The sequence below is a fragment of the Protopterus annectens genome, chromosome 1.part0, assembly GCF_019279795.1.
Source record: "Protopterus annectens isolate FY-2018-M chromosome 1.part0, PAN1.0, whole genome shotgun sequence".
NCBI lineage: Eukaryota > Metazoa > Chordata > Ceratodontiformes > Protopteridae > Protopterus > Protopterus annectens.
This window is the reverse complement of record NC_056725.1, coordinates 237,770,885-237,789,242: the sequence shown is the minus strand read 5'-3', so window position 1 is coordinate 237,789,242 and position 18,358 is coordinate 237,770,885. Positions and strand designations below refer to the sequence as shown.

At 36.1% G+C, this 18,358-nt stretch overlaps 1 protein-coding gene across 5 annotated transcripts in view; it reads left to right on the top strand.

The window, feature by feature from the left end:
* Nucleotides 1–18,358, top strand: part of ADGRG6 (adhesion G protein-coupled receptor G6) — a 1,156,656-nt gene that overhangs the window by 183,557 nt on the left and 954,741 nt on the right. For all 5 annotated transcript variants that reach the window (XM_044058511.1, XM_044058431.1, XM_044058747.1 and 2 more), the window contains exon 2: nucleotides 13,995–14,098. In XM_044058511.1, the coding sequence (XP_043914446.1) occupies nucleotides 13,996–14,098 (103 nt within the window). In that variant the 5' untranslated portion in view covers nucleotide 13,995. The remainder of the gene's footprint in view (nucleotides 1–13,994; nucleotides 14,099–18,358) is intronic.

Genomic DNA, 18,358 nt, shown 5'->3' with positions numbered 1-18,358 from the left:
TAATCAGATCCCACTAATTAAACATAGAGCTCTAACATGCCTTACTAAGGCGATTACTCAGACCCTCCTTGTGCCCAATTCCAGTGACAAGAACATCCATCCTATCAAAACATCACCTTTCAAATCCCTTTTCAAGCCACCGCATGATGCTTTTTGCACTTCAGCGATCTGCAAGGAATAGAAAAACAATAAATTCTATGTGCACACATACCAAGAATTAATTAACACGGAGGCACTGATAAGGACCCCTGCCACCCCAACGTGAATCAAATTCCTGTCCTTCTCTGACTAGCAGTGTAAAATCCTCTACCAAACTCAACTTTGCAATCCACTTCCGTCAGTAACTGTTGCCCACTTGTGCTCCCCATGTGTAATCTCCTCGCTTGCCACCACTTCCATCATCTGCGAATTCACTGTATATTGCCACAACTGAGACTGGGCACACCACCATCTACAAATAAAAGGACAAATTAAACCCTCTAATATGTAAAGAGAAGGCTCCACTTTATATCCACCTATTCCAAATTACAGCCACAGCATTCCAAGACCACATCTGCAAGAAAGAAAAAGACATGTTAATCATCCAAAATACATAACACACATTCCAAGACATCTTCAAGGACAAGCCTACCTGCCCACCAAAAGGAATGTACCATCGCCACTCAAATCTGACAAAACAGCCATAACTACAGCTATGCTTCCAATGACCCTAACTGCCCAAAATAAATTTAAATACCAGACGAGTATGCTGAAGCTAAACCACACACAAAGGGACCTATCATTACCCCCGTGCAACCTTGCGATTCCATACCAAATCAATCAGTACCCTGTATATGTCAGACTAGTTTGTAATGTAAAACCATCTGCCTAGCTCTTAACCTTCCATCTTCAAATGAGGTACACTAACCAACATAATGCGAACCAATGGACACCATGCAGCAAACTTAGTAACCATGCAACTGCTCACAAAAATACCATCAGGTAGTATTTAAATATCCCTCTTACAATTTTCTGAATGGTCTGAAGTCCATATCTGAAATGCATGTCACTATTTCTGACCACAGCCTAAGGCTTCACTATAACTTCTGCCATAAACAAAAGAATGATTATCCAAACGTTGTGGTACTTTCGCTGAGTCACTTCTTATTCCCTCAACATATCTGACTGCCCTTACTCTCACCAAGCTAGCTACCTCAGCACCCTTACACGATAACCAATTAGCAAGTGACTGTGCTCTGTAAAGCTGTATAACCACACTCGAGGAGGTACAATTGTTAAGAGTCGCATAAGTTAAAAGTAAACCCCAACCCCATATGGAATAAATGAACACAATGCAGCAAACCTAATAACTGACTAACAGCTTACAGAATACAATCAAGTAGTATTTAAATATTCCTCTTACAAACTTAAAAGGTTGATAGAACAGGCTGCAGTAGCATGTATATCCAGAATGCTACACACCCATCCAGAAATTATACTTTTCATAACCCCAACGAAAGAGACATATTCATGGACACCAAATCATACAGCCTCACTCAAGCCACTGCAGAACTAAGCTTAACAGATCCATACTTTTTAATATAAAATAGAAACAGGTCCTACTTCTCTATACATTTCCCACTTGTGCCAGCAATCATCATACCACTAGGTATGCAATGGACAACTATTCACAAATTAAATTTAAACAGTTTATAAACCTATTTGTCCTTCTGTCAAATCACATCATTCACAATGTTCACAAAACACAGATGTTACCCTGTCAAATCTTCTGACAAATCAATTGACAGATTTGGTCAAAGCCACTACTAAAAATGGCATACATTAGAACTTGGTGCAAAGTAACAAAAAGGCACACCTTTTAAGCATCACTCCTACAACTGTAGAAAGCTGATTGAATAACATGTTATGCGTTAGCATGAATTTCCTATGGGGATTAGAAATCTGAAACTAAAATGACTGTCCTCCATTTCTGCATTGAACCATCAACAATTTGCCAGTGATTTGACAGCAAACAATAATGGTATAACAGAAATGTGAGGCAAAAATCTTACATTCACTGCCACACAGCAATGACCCACCATGATCATCAGCTCCACCCTCAAGCCAGCACCGATCAATCAACTAAGTTAAAACAATACAAATCTTCCCAGCCTAAACCAGAACATGCAATGTAACATGCCAACCCCTCAGAATTACCACATGCATCCCCACTCCTCCTTGTCAGCCATACTGAAAAAAAAAAATAAAAAAAACGTTCTATATACATTGCGCAAGTTGTACAAAATATAGCCTACCGAGGTGCAATAAATCCACAGGGACTAATAATGAAATGCCAAGGAAATCTATGTCATTAAGATGACTGTTACCACTACACCGCACATGCGTGGGGAACAACCTTCACTTGGAGATCCCTAGCCCGCAAAATCACGCAGCCTCAGAGAACTGCCCCAGAAGAAAGAAGCCTAAGTAACCGCTTTCAATGAAAATAAAGTCAGACTTTGTCATAACTAACTAAACAAATAATGCCATACTGCTATAGAGCATACACAGAGTACCTCCACTCACCACAGCATCCATTGCTGTAATGCACCTGAGCATCCCTCACCCATTATTTGACAACAAACTCAAAGCCCTAGAAACATACCTCCACCATTTGGGTACTGTCTGAGCTAACAAGGGCACTGCCATCAATACTCACTGACTCATAACCCCGCTAAATAAGGCTCTATGCAAATACCCGACTCTCCAGGGGTGCAAACTGAAACACTGAGTGAGTTTCTATGTCTGCAAACCATTTGTTTTGTACATAAATAAGCAGATAATGCCGATGTGCATAACTAAATAATTAACAGTGTCCTCCTATACAAGTTATGATCCCCTCAGGCCATCCCAGTGATACCAGAACCACAAACTCATTTTTAATATTAAACACTGAATGGGTTGTATGCACGTACTGTGTAACCTCTCCTGCCAGCAAGGACCAATGACAAGATGGCTGTTTTACATTTATCATAAATTTAGCTCAGTCTAATGAAACACAAACTTGCATTTGTTAATACTGTGATTTTGGTTTAGAGCACCAGAAAACCACTGTTCACCCAAAGAACAGTCTGACGTGGGTTAGTAGTGAAGTTAACAGACACAAAACCTGGTACCAGGGTGAACACCTCTGCCTCTACCAATGCAAGACAAAGCAAAGCGTGCCGTGAGCGTCAGTCGTGGTCATTGGCGGCCAGCTCCAAGCACCCACGAAACAACTCTACTGCAGGCAGCAAGACTCACCCTGCCATTATGTTCCCCAAATTCCTGCTCCCGTTCCTCCTATGAAAGCCGGAAGCCATAGAAATAACCCCAATGCAACCACCTCAACACGCGTGCACACTCCCACAGCAACCTTTCCAACAGCCAGATCAGCAACCATGCCAAACCTCCCAAAACGAAATTCAAGTTTCTTTCTTCTTTGTTTTTTTTTTTTTTATTCAACAGAGTTCTTCCCAACTAGAAGATGCAACCCTCCTAACAGCAATAAACCCCCCGCTACACAGTTAGGGTAAAAGGCAACTACACTGAGCCCAATGCAGCCATAACAACTCTGAAAACCCCAACACACAACCCCCCAATGATTGGAGAACACCATCAGCAAGAAAATACCGAAATCACTTTTTTTTTAATAATATATATATATATATATATATAAAATAACAAAATAAATTCAGCAGTGCACAGTAGACCAAAATAAAAATAGAGCAGAAGGAACAAAAATTTTTAATAGCTCGCAGACAGTAAAATATACACTCCAAACCGGTTTCACCCTTTAGCCGTCATCAGTGAATTACACATAGTGTTTTCATCACCATATTAAATATGTCCCCCTTAAAGAGACATATCCCAATTCTTCAAAAACACCATATATATATATATATATATATATATATATATATATATATATTATAAAAATACAGAAGTAACTTGTCAAAAAATACACACATATATATATATATATATATATATATATATATATATATATATATACACACACACAAAGCTATGTATTACTATCCTTAGTAACTCTTTGTTATGTATTTCATTCTTGTTATACCCATAAACCTCACTATTTAAAGAAACTTGTTCAAACCGGGTTTATACAAAGCCCCTAAATTCAAAATCCACATCCTTTCCTTTTTATCCAGTATCGAATGTTTTTCAATCTCCCTCATATTAGTGTTACATATTGTATCTATCCCTATAAATATAAAATGCGCCATTGTATGATAAATTTTGTGTTTATATAAGGCACTTCGTATCCTTTGACATTTAATGTCACTTATATGTAGTGCCACTTTATTTTTAAAAGATCTTGATGTTTGGCCCGCATAAAAGGCCCCACATTGACATACTGCCATATAAACTATCCACTCTGTCCTACAGGTTATTAAATGTTGTATATCAAAAACCTTTGAAGTATTTATAGATGTAAAAGATTTTGTTTTAGGAATAATTTTACAATATGTACATCTGCTACAGGGATTACACCCTCTTATGGTACCTAGTTTAGTTTTGTTACACTTCATCTTTTTATACCATGAGAGTGATTCACCAATATTTCTACCCCTTCTGTACCCAAATTTACAATATTCCGTAAGATAACCACTAAAGAACTGATCCTGTTTTAAAATATGCCAGAAAGTATTGATTATACCTCGAAATTTAAAGGTATTCATTCCAAAAGTAGTGATAAACCTCAACGGAACTATCCTCTCTATGTTCCCACCATCACATTCATATCCAAACACCAAATTTCTTTTCATGTTAGATACCTTCAGTATTTCCCGATCTATAACATTTTTATTATATCCTCTTTGTTTAAATCTATTTCCCATGTGTTTCACCTCTTCTTTAAATTCAACTTCATTACTACATATACGTCTAAGCCTTCGAAATTGATTTTTTGGTATATTTGATATAACATGTTTTGGGTGGCAACTATCCGCTCTCGATAATGAATTTTTTGTAAATGGTTTTCTATAAAGACTTTTTCTTAAAGTACCATCATTATTTTTAACTACATGTACATCCAAAAATTCAATGGCCATTTCTTCTCTCTTATCAACAAAAACTATGTCAAACACATTAAAGTTTAAATGATCTACAAATGTATTCCATTCACCTGAAGAACCAGACCATATGGCCCAGCAATCGTCGAGATATCGACGCCACATTATCAATTAAGATTTAAAAGGGACATTATCTTCATAAATCAAACTACATTCCAAGTATCCCATGAAGAGATCTGCGTATATTCGTACAAATTTAGTACCCATTGCAGTTCCATTCACCTGCAAGTAACATTCATTTCCAAAAAAGAACACATTATTTTCCAACACAATTTTGATCAGATATATTAATAAAGAACAGTGTTCAGCAAAATATTGTCCAAATTGTAGCAACCAATATTTAATTGCTTCTATTCCCCCATGATGTGGAATACTAGTGTGCAGTGACTGTACATCAAGTGTACAAATATAACAATCCTCAGATAACAATATATCATCCATCAGTTGCAAAAACTCATTTGTATCCTTAATTCTGGATCTAATTAGGGCTAGTAGTGGTTTCAACTGTGATTCCAAATATGCTGAAATTGGCTCCGTAAGAGACCCTATTCCCGATACTATAGGTCTACCTGGGGGAAGAAAAGTATTTTTGTGTATCTTAGGTAAAATATACAGTAGTTGAGATTTCGGGTTATCCACCATTAGTTCCTTTAATAAGGTTTCATTGATAAGACCCCTAGAATTATAATCTTTTAGTGCCTCATCAATATTATGTTTTAGGTAAATAGTTGGATCTGACATAAGCCTTAAATAAAACCTATCACCCCCCAAATGTTTTTTAACCTCATTGGTGTAACCATTTATATCCCACACTACTAATGCTCCACCTTTATCGGCCTTAAGTATAACTAAATCCTTGTTTTCCATTAAACCTTTTAAAGCAGCCCTTTCTTTAAATGTCAAATTGTGACCATGATGTTTAAAAATATTGTTCTGATTCTTATGTAATTCACATAATACACTTTCTTCAAACAATCTCACCCTTGGATGATAAGGGGGTACAAAGTTACTTTTTTAAATTTAAATTCAGAAGTAACAGAAAAATCATATTTTGTATGAAAAAATACTTTAAATTCAAATTTCTACAAAAATTTTTGACATCCATACACATATCATGTTGAGAGAGAAAGAAAGAAGGTACATAATTAAATCCTTTATTTAACACAGCTTTCTCATCCTCATTAAGCTGGTATTCAGTCAGATTTACTATAAGTCCTTCATCATTTATTTCTCCTTCACCAATCTCTCGAATCTTTCTTTCATCTCTCTCAGGTTCTCTCTTCCGATGTTTCTTTCCACCCCTTCTAAAGGGCCCCCCTTAGGTCTTGCTTTCTTATGTATAGGAGATTGTATCTCAGTCACTTCTAAATCGGCATCTGTGCTCATTGCATTGGAAGACATTTCAGATGTACTGGATTCAAAGTTGTCCACACTATAAGTGGATTTTAAAATTGACTTGTTTCTCTTGAGTTTCACTCGTTTGGGTTTAACAGTATCACTGAATTCCACCGCTCTTTTAGATTGTTTGCAGGTGTAGGTTTTGTCATTTTCAGCATCACCCATGTCTCTATTAAACTTTTTAAGCTTCTTAGTTTTAACATAATTTTCAAAGACATTCATATCTTCCATGTATTTATTAAACAAACCCTTAAATCCTTCCACTTCATTATGTTTTTGTACCAGTTCCAAACAATCATCCACTTGTTGTTTAACATCTGTTAAGTTCTCTTCATAATACGAAATTAACAGTTCAACAAAAAGTTTTGAAGCCGTGGTTTGTATTAAACGCCATTTTGCCAAAAAACTTTCGTTTTCTTTACCTACACCTGGTTCTACATAAACACGCAGGCCCCGTGGTGCTATACCAGCACCTACATAGGCCCTTAATAATTTTATATGCCATATAGTTGAGCGGTATTTCTTAGTACTAAGAGACAGTTCTTTAAAGTCATGTTGCATCTGTGACAAAGTATTCACTTCCGTATTACTCATATTCGTAACATTCCACTGTCTGCCATCAAGCCATGTATCATCTTCTTTATCCACACTCAACATGTCAATGTATTTATGCAAATTGCCCCCTTCTGCCATCATGTAAACGCTATCACCATAAATCCACTCCCAGTGAAGACAACAATGAATCTTGCCCGCCAGTACAGGCACTATGAATAACAGCACTAAGCACTCAAAGGCATACAATCTCCAAACAATTGCCTGTGCACGTAAAACGTAACGTGTGTGCACAGAAAAGTAAAACGATAATAACAAAATAAATCCAGCACTGCACAGTAGACCAAAATAAAAATAGAGCAGAAGGAGCAAAAATTTTTAATAGCTCACAGACAGTAAAATGTACACTCCAAACCGGTTTCACCCTTTAGGCATCATTAGTGGATTACACATAGTGTTTTCATCACCATATTAAATATGTCCCCCTTAAAGAGACATATCCCAATTCTTCAAAAACACCATACACACACATATACATATATATATATATATATATATATATATATATATATATATATATATATATATATATATATATATTTTACAAAAATACAGAAGTAACTTGTCAAAAAATACATATATACACACACACACACACACACACACACACACATACCTATGTATTACTATCCTTAGTAACTCTTTGTAATACCGAAATCACTTTTTTTAATATATATATATATATATATATATATATATATATATATATATATATATACTATGCAAACTGAAGACACAGTAACCCCCACCCCCCCATGGACTGAACACAAGTTATCATTACCAACCTCTGTAATTGAGCCCCACTCGCCTCCTCCATACCCCACCACTCTAAAGCCTACCCGACCACTCTTCCCTTCAGGTCGTCACGGATGAGAGCCTGCTGTAGCTAGCAAGTTCACACCAAAATGTGATTGCCTGACCCAACTACACTAGACTAAACCTCTCAAGCCCCTCCCCATCATTATCTCATTTCCTCTCAACCATCCCTCCCTCCACTTAACCCTTTCAGCTCCCCAATCCACTTAACTCCCCCTAACATCAACCTAACCCCCCCATGAAGATGTCCCGAGACAACTTCGTTTTTTGCCAAACTTCATTTCTCTACTGTTTTCTGTTGACTTAGCAATATTATATATGCTTTAAAAAGCAATTTAGTGCATCACTGTTAGTTGAATAAGGAGGATGATTCACAACTGCTAAATGTCTTTGACAAGGTTTAAGGAGCCTGACCAAGCTTACTGATTTTATTAAATAGCCTCATTTGACAACTCAAGAAGTGGTATGCTTTACTCTTTATATTGTTTAATTATAAAGTTTTTATTTTATTGCAAGATATAACAGCTCTTGGCAGGATTAGAGCAATGCATTAAAACATAAATGATGTGTCTCATTGTTACAGCAGTCATTTTGTTCTGTGCAACAGGAACATGCTAGCTGTACACTGTCTGTTATTTGTCTGCATTACAAAGGACATAAAAGCATTATTTGAATAGCTCCATTTCTGTCTTACTAAATGATACCATGACAGTTTTAAGGATTAAAGGAATACATGATTAAAATTATATAAATAAGGAACAGATAAATATAAAAGCATAATTACCTGGTGAATTTCTTAAGCTTGCTGGTAAATCTATCTCCTATCCTGTATCTGTTTTTGTAAACCACTCCATCTCTGAACAGTATGTCCCCCTGCTTTGGAAAATATCTCATGTCATACCCCTTCACAAAGGAGGACCCTCTACAGTCCTATCTAACTATAGGCCTATAGCTATACTTTCTCCACTTGCCAAAATCTTAGAAAAATGCCTACACAGACTCTAGACCACCTTTTAACACATAACCTTCTATCTTCTACTCAGCATTGCTTCTGAACCAAACACATCACTAACACTGCCCATTTAAGTTTCATGAACACTGTAAACCACCTCAAAAAGAATAGCCACATTGTTTGTCATATTCCTTGATATGTCAAAAGCTTTTGACACTATATCCCAACAAATACTCCCAAACAAACTTGCCTCTCTCAATTTCAGCTATAATACACTTCAGTGGTTCCATAGCCACCTCTCCAGCCATAAACAAACCACCTTATGGGAACATAAACTATCTCCTCTTTTGCCCATCTCTGTCAGTGTTCCTCAAGGCTCCATCTTAGGCCCACTCCTCTTTATTGTCTTTGCCAATGATCTCCATACTGCAGCATCACCTGCCTCTATCATTCAATATGCAGATGATGCTTCCATTATTTGCTCTGCCCCTTCAATAAATGAACTCCAAGCAAAGTCTCAGTCAGCCCTTAATAACATTGAAAAATACCTCTCAGACCACCAACTGATTCTAAACCCCAACAAAAGCATTTCTTTATCTTTGCCTCTTTTGGTTCAAAAATCAAACCTGTCAAATATACTAAACTCCTTGGTGTTACTGTAGACTGTAACCTAAAATTTGACAGATACATCACTTTAACGATCAAAGAAGTCCACACCAAATTAGGTGCTCTTTACAGGACTAAACCATATCTTTCCAACTATGATAGAATAGCTACATCCAGAACTCACCTATTTTCCACCCTTCTCTATTGTTCATAAGTCTTCACAAACCTTCGTAAATCTGATCTGAATAGCCTCGAAGCTTGCTATAATAAAATTGCCAAATTTGCTACTAATCTTCCCCATAGAGCTTACTATTGTATAGCCCTTCATAAACTAAACTGGATTGAACTCCCAAACTTACTAGCCCAAAACCAACTAATAGTAGCTCACTCCATTATTCATAACCCTGACTATTGATCAGTCCTGTCTAACCTCGTACAACCCTATTCCAACCTTACCTCACTCAGATCTGCTGAAAAAAACTTGCTCAAAGTTGTCAAAACCCACAATGCTTATAGTGATTCTTTATATAGCTACTCCATAGCCAAAACTTGGAATTCTGTTCCCTAGCATGTGCTATCTATAACTAATACCCATAGTTTCAAACAACTTACAAATTATTTCTCCATTCACTGGCTATGCTCCTGTACCACCCCTGGCTAAGAAAACAAACTTCCTCTCTGTGTTTCTCCACATATGTAACTCAATATTGTTTGATTCTAGTAATGTTTTGTTGATATTATATTTGACTGTTTTATTTTGGCTTGAAGTGTGACTCTTTAACTTTTATTAACTTGATTTTGCACTTTACTACTTTTTTGTAAACTTTCATAGAAATCTTTTGTAATAATGTAACTAGCAATATTTGAGTATAAATATTGTAAACTTTTTTTTCAGAGCTTTTCTCCCCGGGTCTCTGCTGAAAACTGACTTTTTTGTTTTAGTCCAGTCTAACATTACCAGCTTACCAAATGGAAATACATAAATAAATAAATAAATAAAACAATTTATTTATTTACATTTGATAACCGGGTAGTGTCTGACTGGGCAAAAAAAAAGCCTATTTTCAGCAGAGACCCGGGGAGAAAAGCTCCCAAGTAATGTTACAATAATTCAAGTAATGCATGGTATAGTACATAAGGTTACTAAAAAGTAAAAACATAATACATAGTACAATAAAGACAAGATAGGAACAAAGATCATCATGAACACATAAGTACAAATAAAGATAAAAAGAAACAACATTAAAAAAAATCAAAATAATTTGAGTTAATAAACAATTTTTTTTTAAAGTAATGTAAAGTTATAATGTTAAGTAATAATCTTAATGTAAAGTTGTTGTAATGTTAAGTAATAATCTATTTAAAGGGAAATGGAAACATTAAAGAAATGAAGAATACGTCAGTAGCAACTGATTTACGAGAAGTCTGTGTAAATTATGATGTAAATCTTAGTGGTGTTATTGTTTCCAGTCAAAAAATAACCAAAGCAAATAGGAGTGGAACTAGGGTTTGAAAGTCTGTAAAATGCTGCTAATACATTATGCATTTATTTGAATATCTTTGCTGTAGTAATGTTGTAATCCACAGACAACTTACTTCAGGCAGCAAGTTTCAAAGTGAAAATGAACATTGTTTCATACAGAGTGGCAAAGTACATTATCAGCATTTAGCTCAGACAGTATTTGCTGTGTCATGCAATGTCTATAAATATAGAGGTAACCTTTGCACAATATTTACATGATCCCGATTTAAGCATACTCTCATAGACACCTCAGGAAGTTAAGTTATGGCTATGACAATGAGCAAGTAAGATTTTATGAAAGAATGAAGAAAGAATAAGGGAGGTAGAAGGCAAGGTGTTACACACAAGATGTGTCCCAATTGTTTATGCTTTGATTTTCAGACCATATTTTATAATAAAATGTGATTATTGCTTCTTTCCTCACATCACATTACTTTTTTTATTTTTTTTTTATTTAAAACTATGCGATTTTCTTGCGGAATGTCTTCTGAGTGCCAGTTGATGTTATAAATGCCAGAAGCCATGGGATCATCTCATTCTGGGTCTATATTACGCTGTCAAAACATCAAAAGAGCTCTTACATTGACACAGAATAACCAAAGCTCCTAAACCTCGAATGGTCAGAACAGCGATTTTTTTTCCCAGGGGAAAAAAAATCGCTGGGCCATTGTCAGGACTTTGCCGTTTCCTCCACTATAGTGTGATCTTGGAGTTGGTATATTTAAGTAGGGGGGTGTGGGGGGCACTTTATTTTGTGTGTAGATTTGTGTTTTTGTTTTTTGTTTTTTTTTTTGGCCCAGCGATTTTTTTCACTAGGAAAAAAATTGCTATTCTGACTGTTCGAGGTTTAGAAGCTTCGGTTATTCTGTGTCGCTGTAAGAGGGTTTGCTGTTTTGATGTTTCAATGTCATAATATAGATGCTCTCATTCTTACTATATGATTATTATCGGGTCGCCAAGCATAAATGCCAATAAATTCACATTGAGAGTGAAGCATTAATATCGAGAACACAAAACAAAAGGTATCATAATTCTTTGTAGCGCATGACACTTTTTATGTTCCATGTACTACTAATTACAGGAAAAAAAATAAGTGCTAAGTGCTTTCAAAGTCATAAAGCACTTGGCAAATGCTGTCAGAAAGATAGTGTAACAGTCTGGCAATTTTGCACTTACATTGCTATTACTGTCAACTGTTCAGATTTTAGCAGAATATTCATATTTTTATCATATATGTTTGATCTTTTCCTCATAAAATCCATGGTTGTCAGAGAAATTACTAAGTACTGAAGTCACAAAATAATGATGAGTTTCAGATTTCATATCCTTCAGAAAATGTAGGCAAACATAGACTCTGTTATTCTAGCTAATTTCTAAGCGTATAACAGGAAGTCAGGGATATGTTACTGGTATGGATAGTAAGCAGAAACAGAACAGATTTGTAAACGTTGGATATTGTGTGATAGTAGCATTCAACCGATTTGTCTTTTTTTTTTGGATATCAGAGTGTAATCACAGCGCTCTGTGCACCTCACACACCACAAACAGTTTAGATAATTTATTCTCTTTGTATTGAAGGAGTAAATACAAGTCTCATGGTAGTTCTTGGAGGATGAAGAGATACACATTACAAAATACATCTAAACCATCTCTGATTTTTCATAATATTCCCGATTTTACCTCATATTTTTGACCCGTCTCTTATAAAATTTTTGATTTTCTGTTAAATCTGTTAGGATTACAGTCAGTCAGTAATACCAGACATTACAGTTTTATATTTTTTATTCTTCAGTACATGCATTGTTTTTGTGTCTTTCGGCTTTTAGAGGTTAGAGTTTAGAGGTTAGAGGTCGCCACAGCGGAACTCCGGTCTGCTAATGATTGGCAGTTGATTTTTACGTACTGGCTTGCCGGGCCTAAAGCACAACCTTCAACGAAGGAACGCCCATTCACGCATGCTGCTACACAGAAGACACTCTAACTGAGAATCAAACGGGCAACGTCTAACTGTGAGGCGACAACGCTACCGCAGCACCACAACCGCAGTCTTCAATACATGCATATTAATGCAAATTTGTTATTCTATTAACTTGTTAAAATGTAACAGAATAATACTTGAAAATTGGCCCTGATTTTGCATATTTGTCCTCCCCTCTTATTTTTGTCTTTGCCCAGAATTCTTGAGCAAAGAAGTCAAGAGCTGTTGTAATACAAGTAACAGTGATGTGCATGGTGATGCTAGTAAAGATTTTAGTCGGAAAGTTTGTGGAATGAGATAAGCAAGGTCAGGAGGAAACATGAGTGCAATGTATCTTTATAGGAAACTGGTCTTGATTTTTCTTTCTTAAGCTGTGTAAATGGGGGCAGAGACGAAAGAATGAATGTTTCTCAGATGACTTTGTTAAATACTTTTATAACTGCATACTAGTAACAAGTATATGTTAAATTAATTCTGCCACTTGTCATAACCGGCATTTTATTTAAAGCAACTTGTATCTCCTTTTCACATGCATTATTACTGAAAGTGAATAAAATGAACAGCTGCTGGTTGTTTTGCTCATTTTCTGAGCCATGTGCTTTGGAGTGTTAACATCTGCTAAGGTCGAGAGGACTTGGGTTTCAACAATATTCTGCCTATTAAACAGTGTCTTACATTAACTTTTAACTACCTTTAGACATAATTGGAGGTAGAAGTAAGCTATATCAATTTCAGGATGCAAAGTTTAAAATAAATGCATATTCAAATTAATTTATGTTTGGTAATGAGCTGTAAAAGGACGACATCGTTGGCATTTCTAAGATTATTTAACAATCAGATATGTCTGCAAAACATGCTGGCATAATGTCAGCATTTATAATTTCTATGTTGCTCTTTTTCTTCAGCTGAATTTCAGTTCTGATATCAAGTATCTGATATTAACTTATATAACTTCATCTTTCATTAATACTGATTTGATTAATTTGTAACTTACAGGATGTCCCACATGGGAGGAATGTGGTACAAATACTGGCAGTCGAAATCGCAGCGCTTCTTCTATTTCATAGTTGTGGTGGTGATTGTCTGCACAAGGCACAAAGGTAAGCACATTAAGAATTTATCTGTTCAGATTTCCTAAGTAGATTTTTGACTGCATATGACAAGTCTAAGCAATATTTGTTAGCTATTTTTATGGGAACATTTTATTACAAAAAATGCTGCTTGTTAAGTCATAATTAAAATTCATAATCTAAAAGTTACTGGAGGCCACAAAACTAGCCCCATTACTCTGTTCTGATGGAGTTTGGAGTTACTACTGAAACTCCAGCAGAGGCAGGAGTATGCATTTTCATAGAACTGCATATCTTCTACAGCTGTGGCTATCGCTTAATTCTTCATTCACATTCTGGTCAAGTGTTTGATTTTGCTGGTGGACAGACTTGGGCGGGCAAGGTGATGGTGCCAAGAAGTGTTCAGCTTTTGATGTTATATTGAAGAGAAGGTTCACCAACCCTTCATCAGACAATAAAAACACACAGCTCTCATTAAAAAAAAATATTTTTTGACATCAGTGTATTATTATTTTACCCGCTATTTCTGTGCAGGTTTTTTAAAGGTATCATTTATCCTAATCCTGATATCTATGAAGTAAGTGTAATATCCACTTAGACTCCAAAGTTTCGTGTGTAATTTAATGTCACTTAATGTCACCCCTAATCTAGCATTTACAATAGCTTTAAACATAAAAAACATAAAATGGAATGGATTCCACATGTTTAAATTTAGAGCATTTTATTCCTATTTCTTAATATTCCTAATACATGTGAGATGTTGCAATATTCTAAATATCAACATGTCATTTGTCATACATAACATAACATGTGTACATTGTATATATATATATATATGGTCCTGCATGTCAGCGGTTGCTAACTTTAAAAAAATTCTCCCATCTATTGGATGCTTGAAAGTTATGGTTCGGGAAATGTTTTGCTATACTGCTATTTTGATGTATAGCTAGTTGAACTCTATTTGTCTACTATTAGCCATACTACCCTACTCTACAAAATGGAGGCTGGAAGAAGGACATGACCATCGTCTTTTATTAATGTGGTAAATGACAGATTTTGGTATTTGTATATGCTTAAATTGTACATACTTTAACAGACTGCTGCAATGTAGATTCTTCTACCTGTGTAAATATCTACATTTTCATAATTTTCCCTTTAAACTCTCCTGTCTCGCAGACATACACACAGAGAAATGCATAGATAAGAACTATTGTCAGTAGTTGATTTTTCATAGAAGGTGTCTCTCAACAAACAAAACATTTGTGAAACACGTGAGCTTAGACTGTCCGATACTCAGTTATAAAGCTTTTAAGTTAAAGTTGATGTTTCCATAATTAGAAGGTAATGGTCTTAGAGAGACTTCACACTATAGGTTTAAAAGGGAGTGGTAAAAAAGGCTGTGAGCACTTTTCTAATGTAAACAATTGTATAGGAAGAGTGTGATAATCATAGAAAGGATACCAAAATGTTTCTTTTATTAATGTTTTTGTCAGTATTCACTTTAGGGTTCAGGTGAAGATTTTGCTTAAAATAAAGATAGAAGTAATGTTTTAAAGATTATTGTTTTGATTTACACTCACATGTGTGTGTCTATATATATATATATATATATATATATATATATATATATATATATAATATATGGGTCTATATCAGAAGAGTGAAAGTTCACAAGAACGAATGCTCAAACATCGAAAAATCACAAATATCGAACTTGATATTGTGGGGGGCTGTGCCCTCCACAACCCCTGCTAAATATATATTTCAACTCCGAAGTCGCACTACAGTGAGGAAAGGTCAAATATTCCTATCCTCACTGTATTGCAAACCCAGAAATAGCATTTTGATGTCCAGCATTTTCGATTGGAAGAGCGTTCGTTCTTGTGAACTTTTGCTCTTCTGATATAGACCCATAATAACACACACACACACACACACACACACACACACACACACACACACACACACACACACACACACACACACACATACATACACACGCACACGCACGCACACATACATACACACACACACACACACACACACACACACACACACACACACACACGTGTAAGTGATGCACAGCCATATGCCATTTTTTTGGTACTAAGAATGCTTCACGTTGAATGCACACTTTATAAAAGGTAATATTTCATAACTGTTACTGTGGCAACAGTAGATGTAACAGTAAATTGACCACCAGCACAGTTCGCCGAATGGCTTGGTGTATCATCCTCGCTGCAGCATACTATGTTCTGTGTGGTAGATTTGACCTTTGGGTAAACAGAGTACCCTCCAACACCCTGTCCACATCTTTTTAAAAGTTGTTCTTTAATAACCTCACATTTGCCAGGAGGATGAAGAAGTCACTGACAGTTTTTTAGCCTCGCATCATTTGGGGAACTCTGCCTGGAGGAGAGGAGATAACATCATTTGAATTACAATTTCTTAATTTTATCAGTAAGTCTGCACTTATAGCCCCAGTGCAAGAGCTCAGTCAGCATCTGTTCCTTTCATTGCGATCTGACAGTTACTTAACTTGGATCTATTCAGGCTGGAGTTTTCTTGATACATATCATGGGTCCTCTATCTTGATTTTAGCTTCTGAGTTTTTTGAACTTAATCATTCAATTGCCTGGCCATTTAGTGGTGTTGTAATGCTCTTTCATACTGACACACAGCTTTGCTCTGTTATGCTTTCATTTCATTTACTTTTTTGTTCACTTCTGCTATAAGTTGAAATGAGTCTTTGTCAGTAATGATTAATCAGAGACCATATTCCTGGGAAACACACACACACACACACACACACACACACACACACACACACACACACACACACACACACACACACACACACACACACACACACAATCATAGAAAAGACACATTCTCTGTAGCTGCTTCTCTTTTCCCTTATTGTTGCAGACAGCGTATTCCTGTAAAAATACCATGTCTGCCTATTATAAGTATTGTGTAATTCATATCTCCATCGGTGTCTGTCTCAGCCTTGTGATAAAAATACTACCTGAAACAATATCAGGCCTCTGATTCCTACCTTTGAGTTGCCCAAGGCCACATCTTACCACATCAGGACAACTAATTTTCTATGTATTACTGTGCTGCAGGCATCTACCAGTTCTGCTACAAGGATTCTTACATATTTTGCCTTCAGTCCTGCTTACTCTTTTCAGTGTTCACTGTAGTTCCTTGCACCTACAGTTACGATGCTGTGTTCTTTACGTCACAGAAACTTCTCTGTGAACTACTGCACTGACTATGATCCAATGTGGCATTTGCTAGGCCAGGTCTACAGCTTCCAATCTCAATCATACCTGCACTGCCACTCTCACATTTACTGCTCACCTGAAATCCCACTGATCATATCAGACTCTAAAACAGATTCTCCCTAACAAATATTAATTGCATCTGGGATAACTTTTCCATGTTAAGCTTCTGTGCCCTCAGTACCCTGTAAGAATAGGCTTCCATTGATTGATATGCACTGCTGCTTTTATTGTTAACTGTAACTAGCTTATCGATTACGTCAGTGTGTCAAACAACTCCCATACTGTTTCACTGCTATGTCTTTCACTGTTTGTTTTGTTCTTTAGTTCTGCTTATTTACAGTTTGTTGACTGGAACAGTACAGATGATCAGTGCGATATTCTGTTCTTGGTTGTATTTACAAAGTTTCCACTTTGTATTGCTTTGCACATGATTGTCTTTTCTGTTCCATTTTCTGTGATTTTGAACTATTCCAGTAACTAGATAGTAAGCACTATAGTTATTAATTAAGAAAAGAAAGCAGAAATAAATCAATAAATACATTTAGAAAATAGCTTTTATTCTTGCCCTCAGTACCCTGTAAGAATAGGCTTCCATTGATTGATATGCACTGCTGCTTTTATTGTTAACTGTAACTAGCTGAACGCCAAAAAATGTATAGTCATACCCTTTGGGAAAAACAAGGTACCCACAAATTACCACATAGGTGGTAATCCATTAAGTACGGAAGAGGTAATCAGGGACCTAGGGACCCAGGTTGACAGTAACCTCTCATTTGACACTCACATTGCCAAAGTGGTTAGGAAGACCTTTTATATTACCCACCTTATCATGAAGGGTTTCACATCTAGATCAAGAGAGGTCATTGTGCCCCTGTACTCTTCTCTTATCAGGCCAATGATTGATTACAATGCCCCAGTTGGGATGTATCTTACCCGACACCTGCAGCAGTTGGAAAGACCCCAAAAGTTCCTCACCAAGAGGATAAAGGGTCTTAAACAT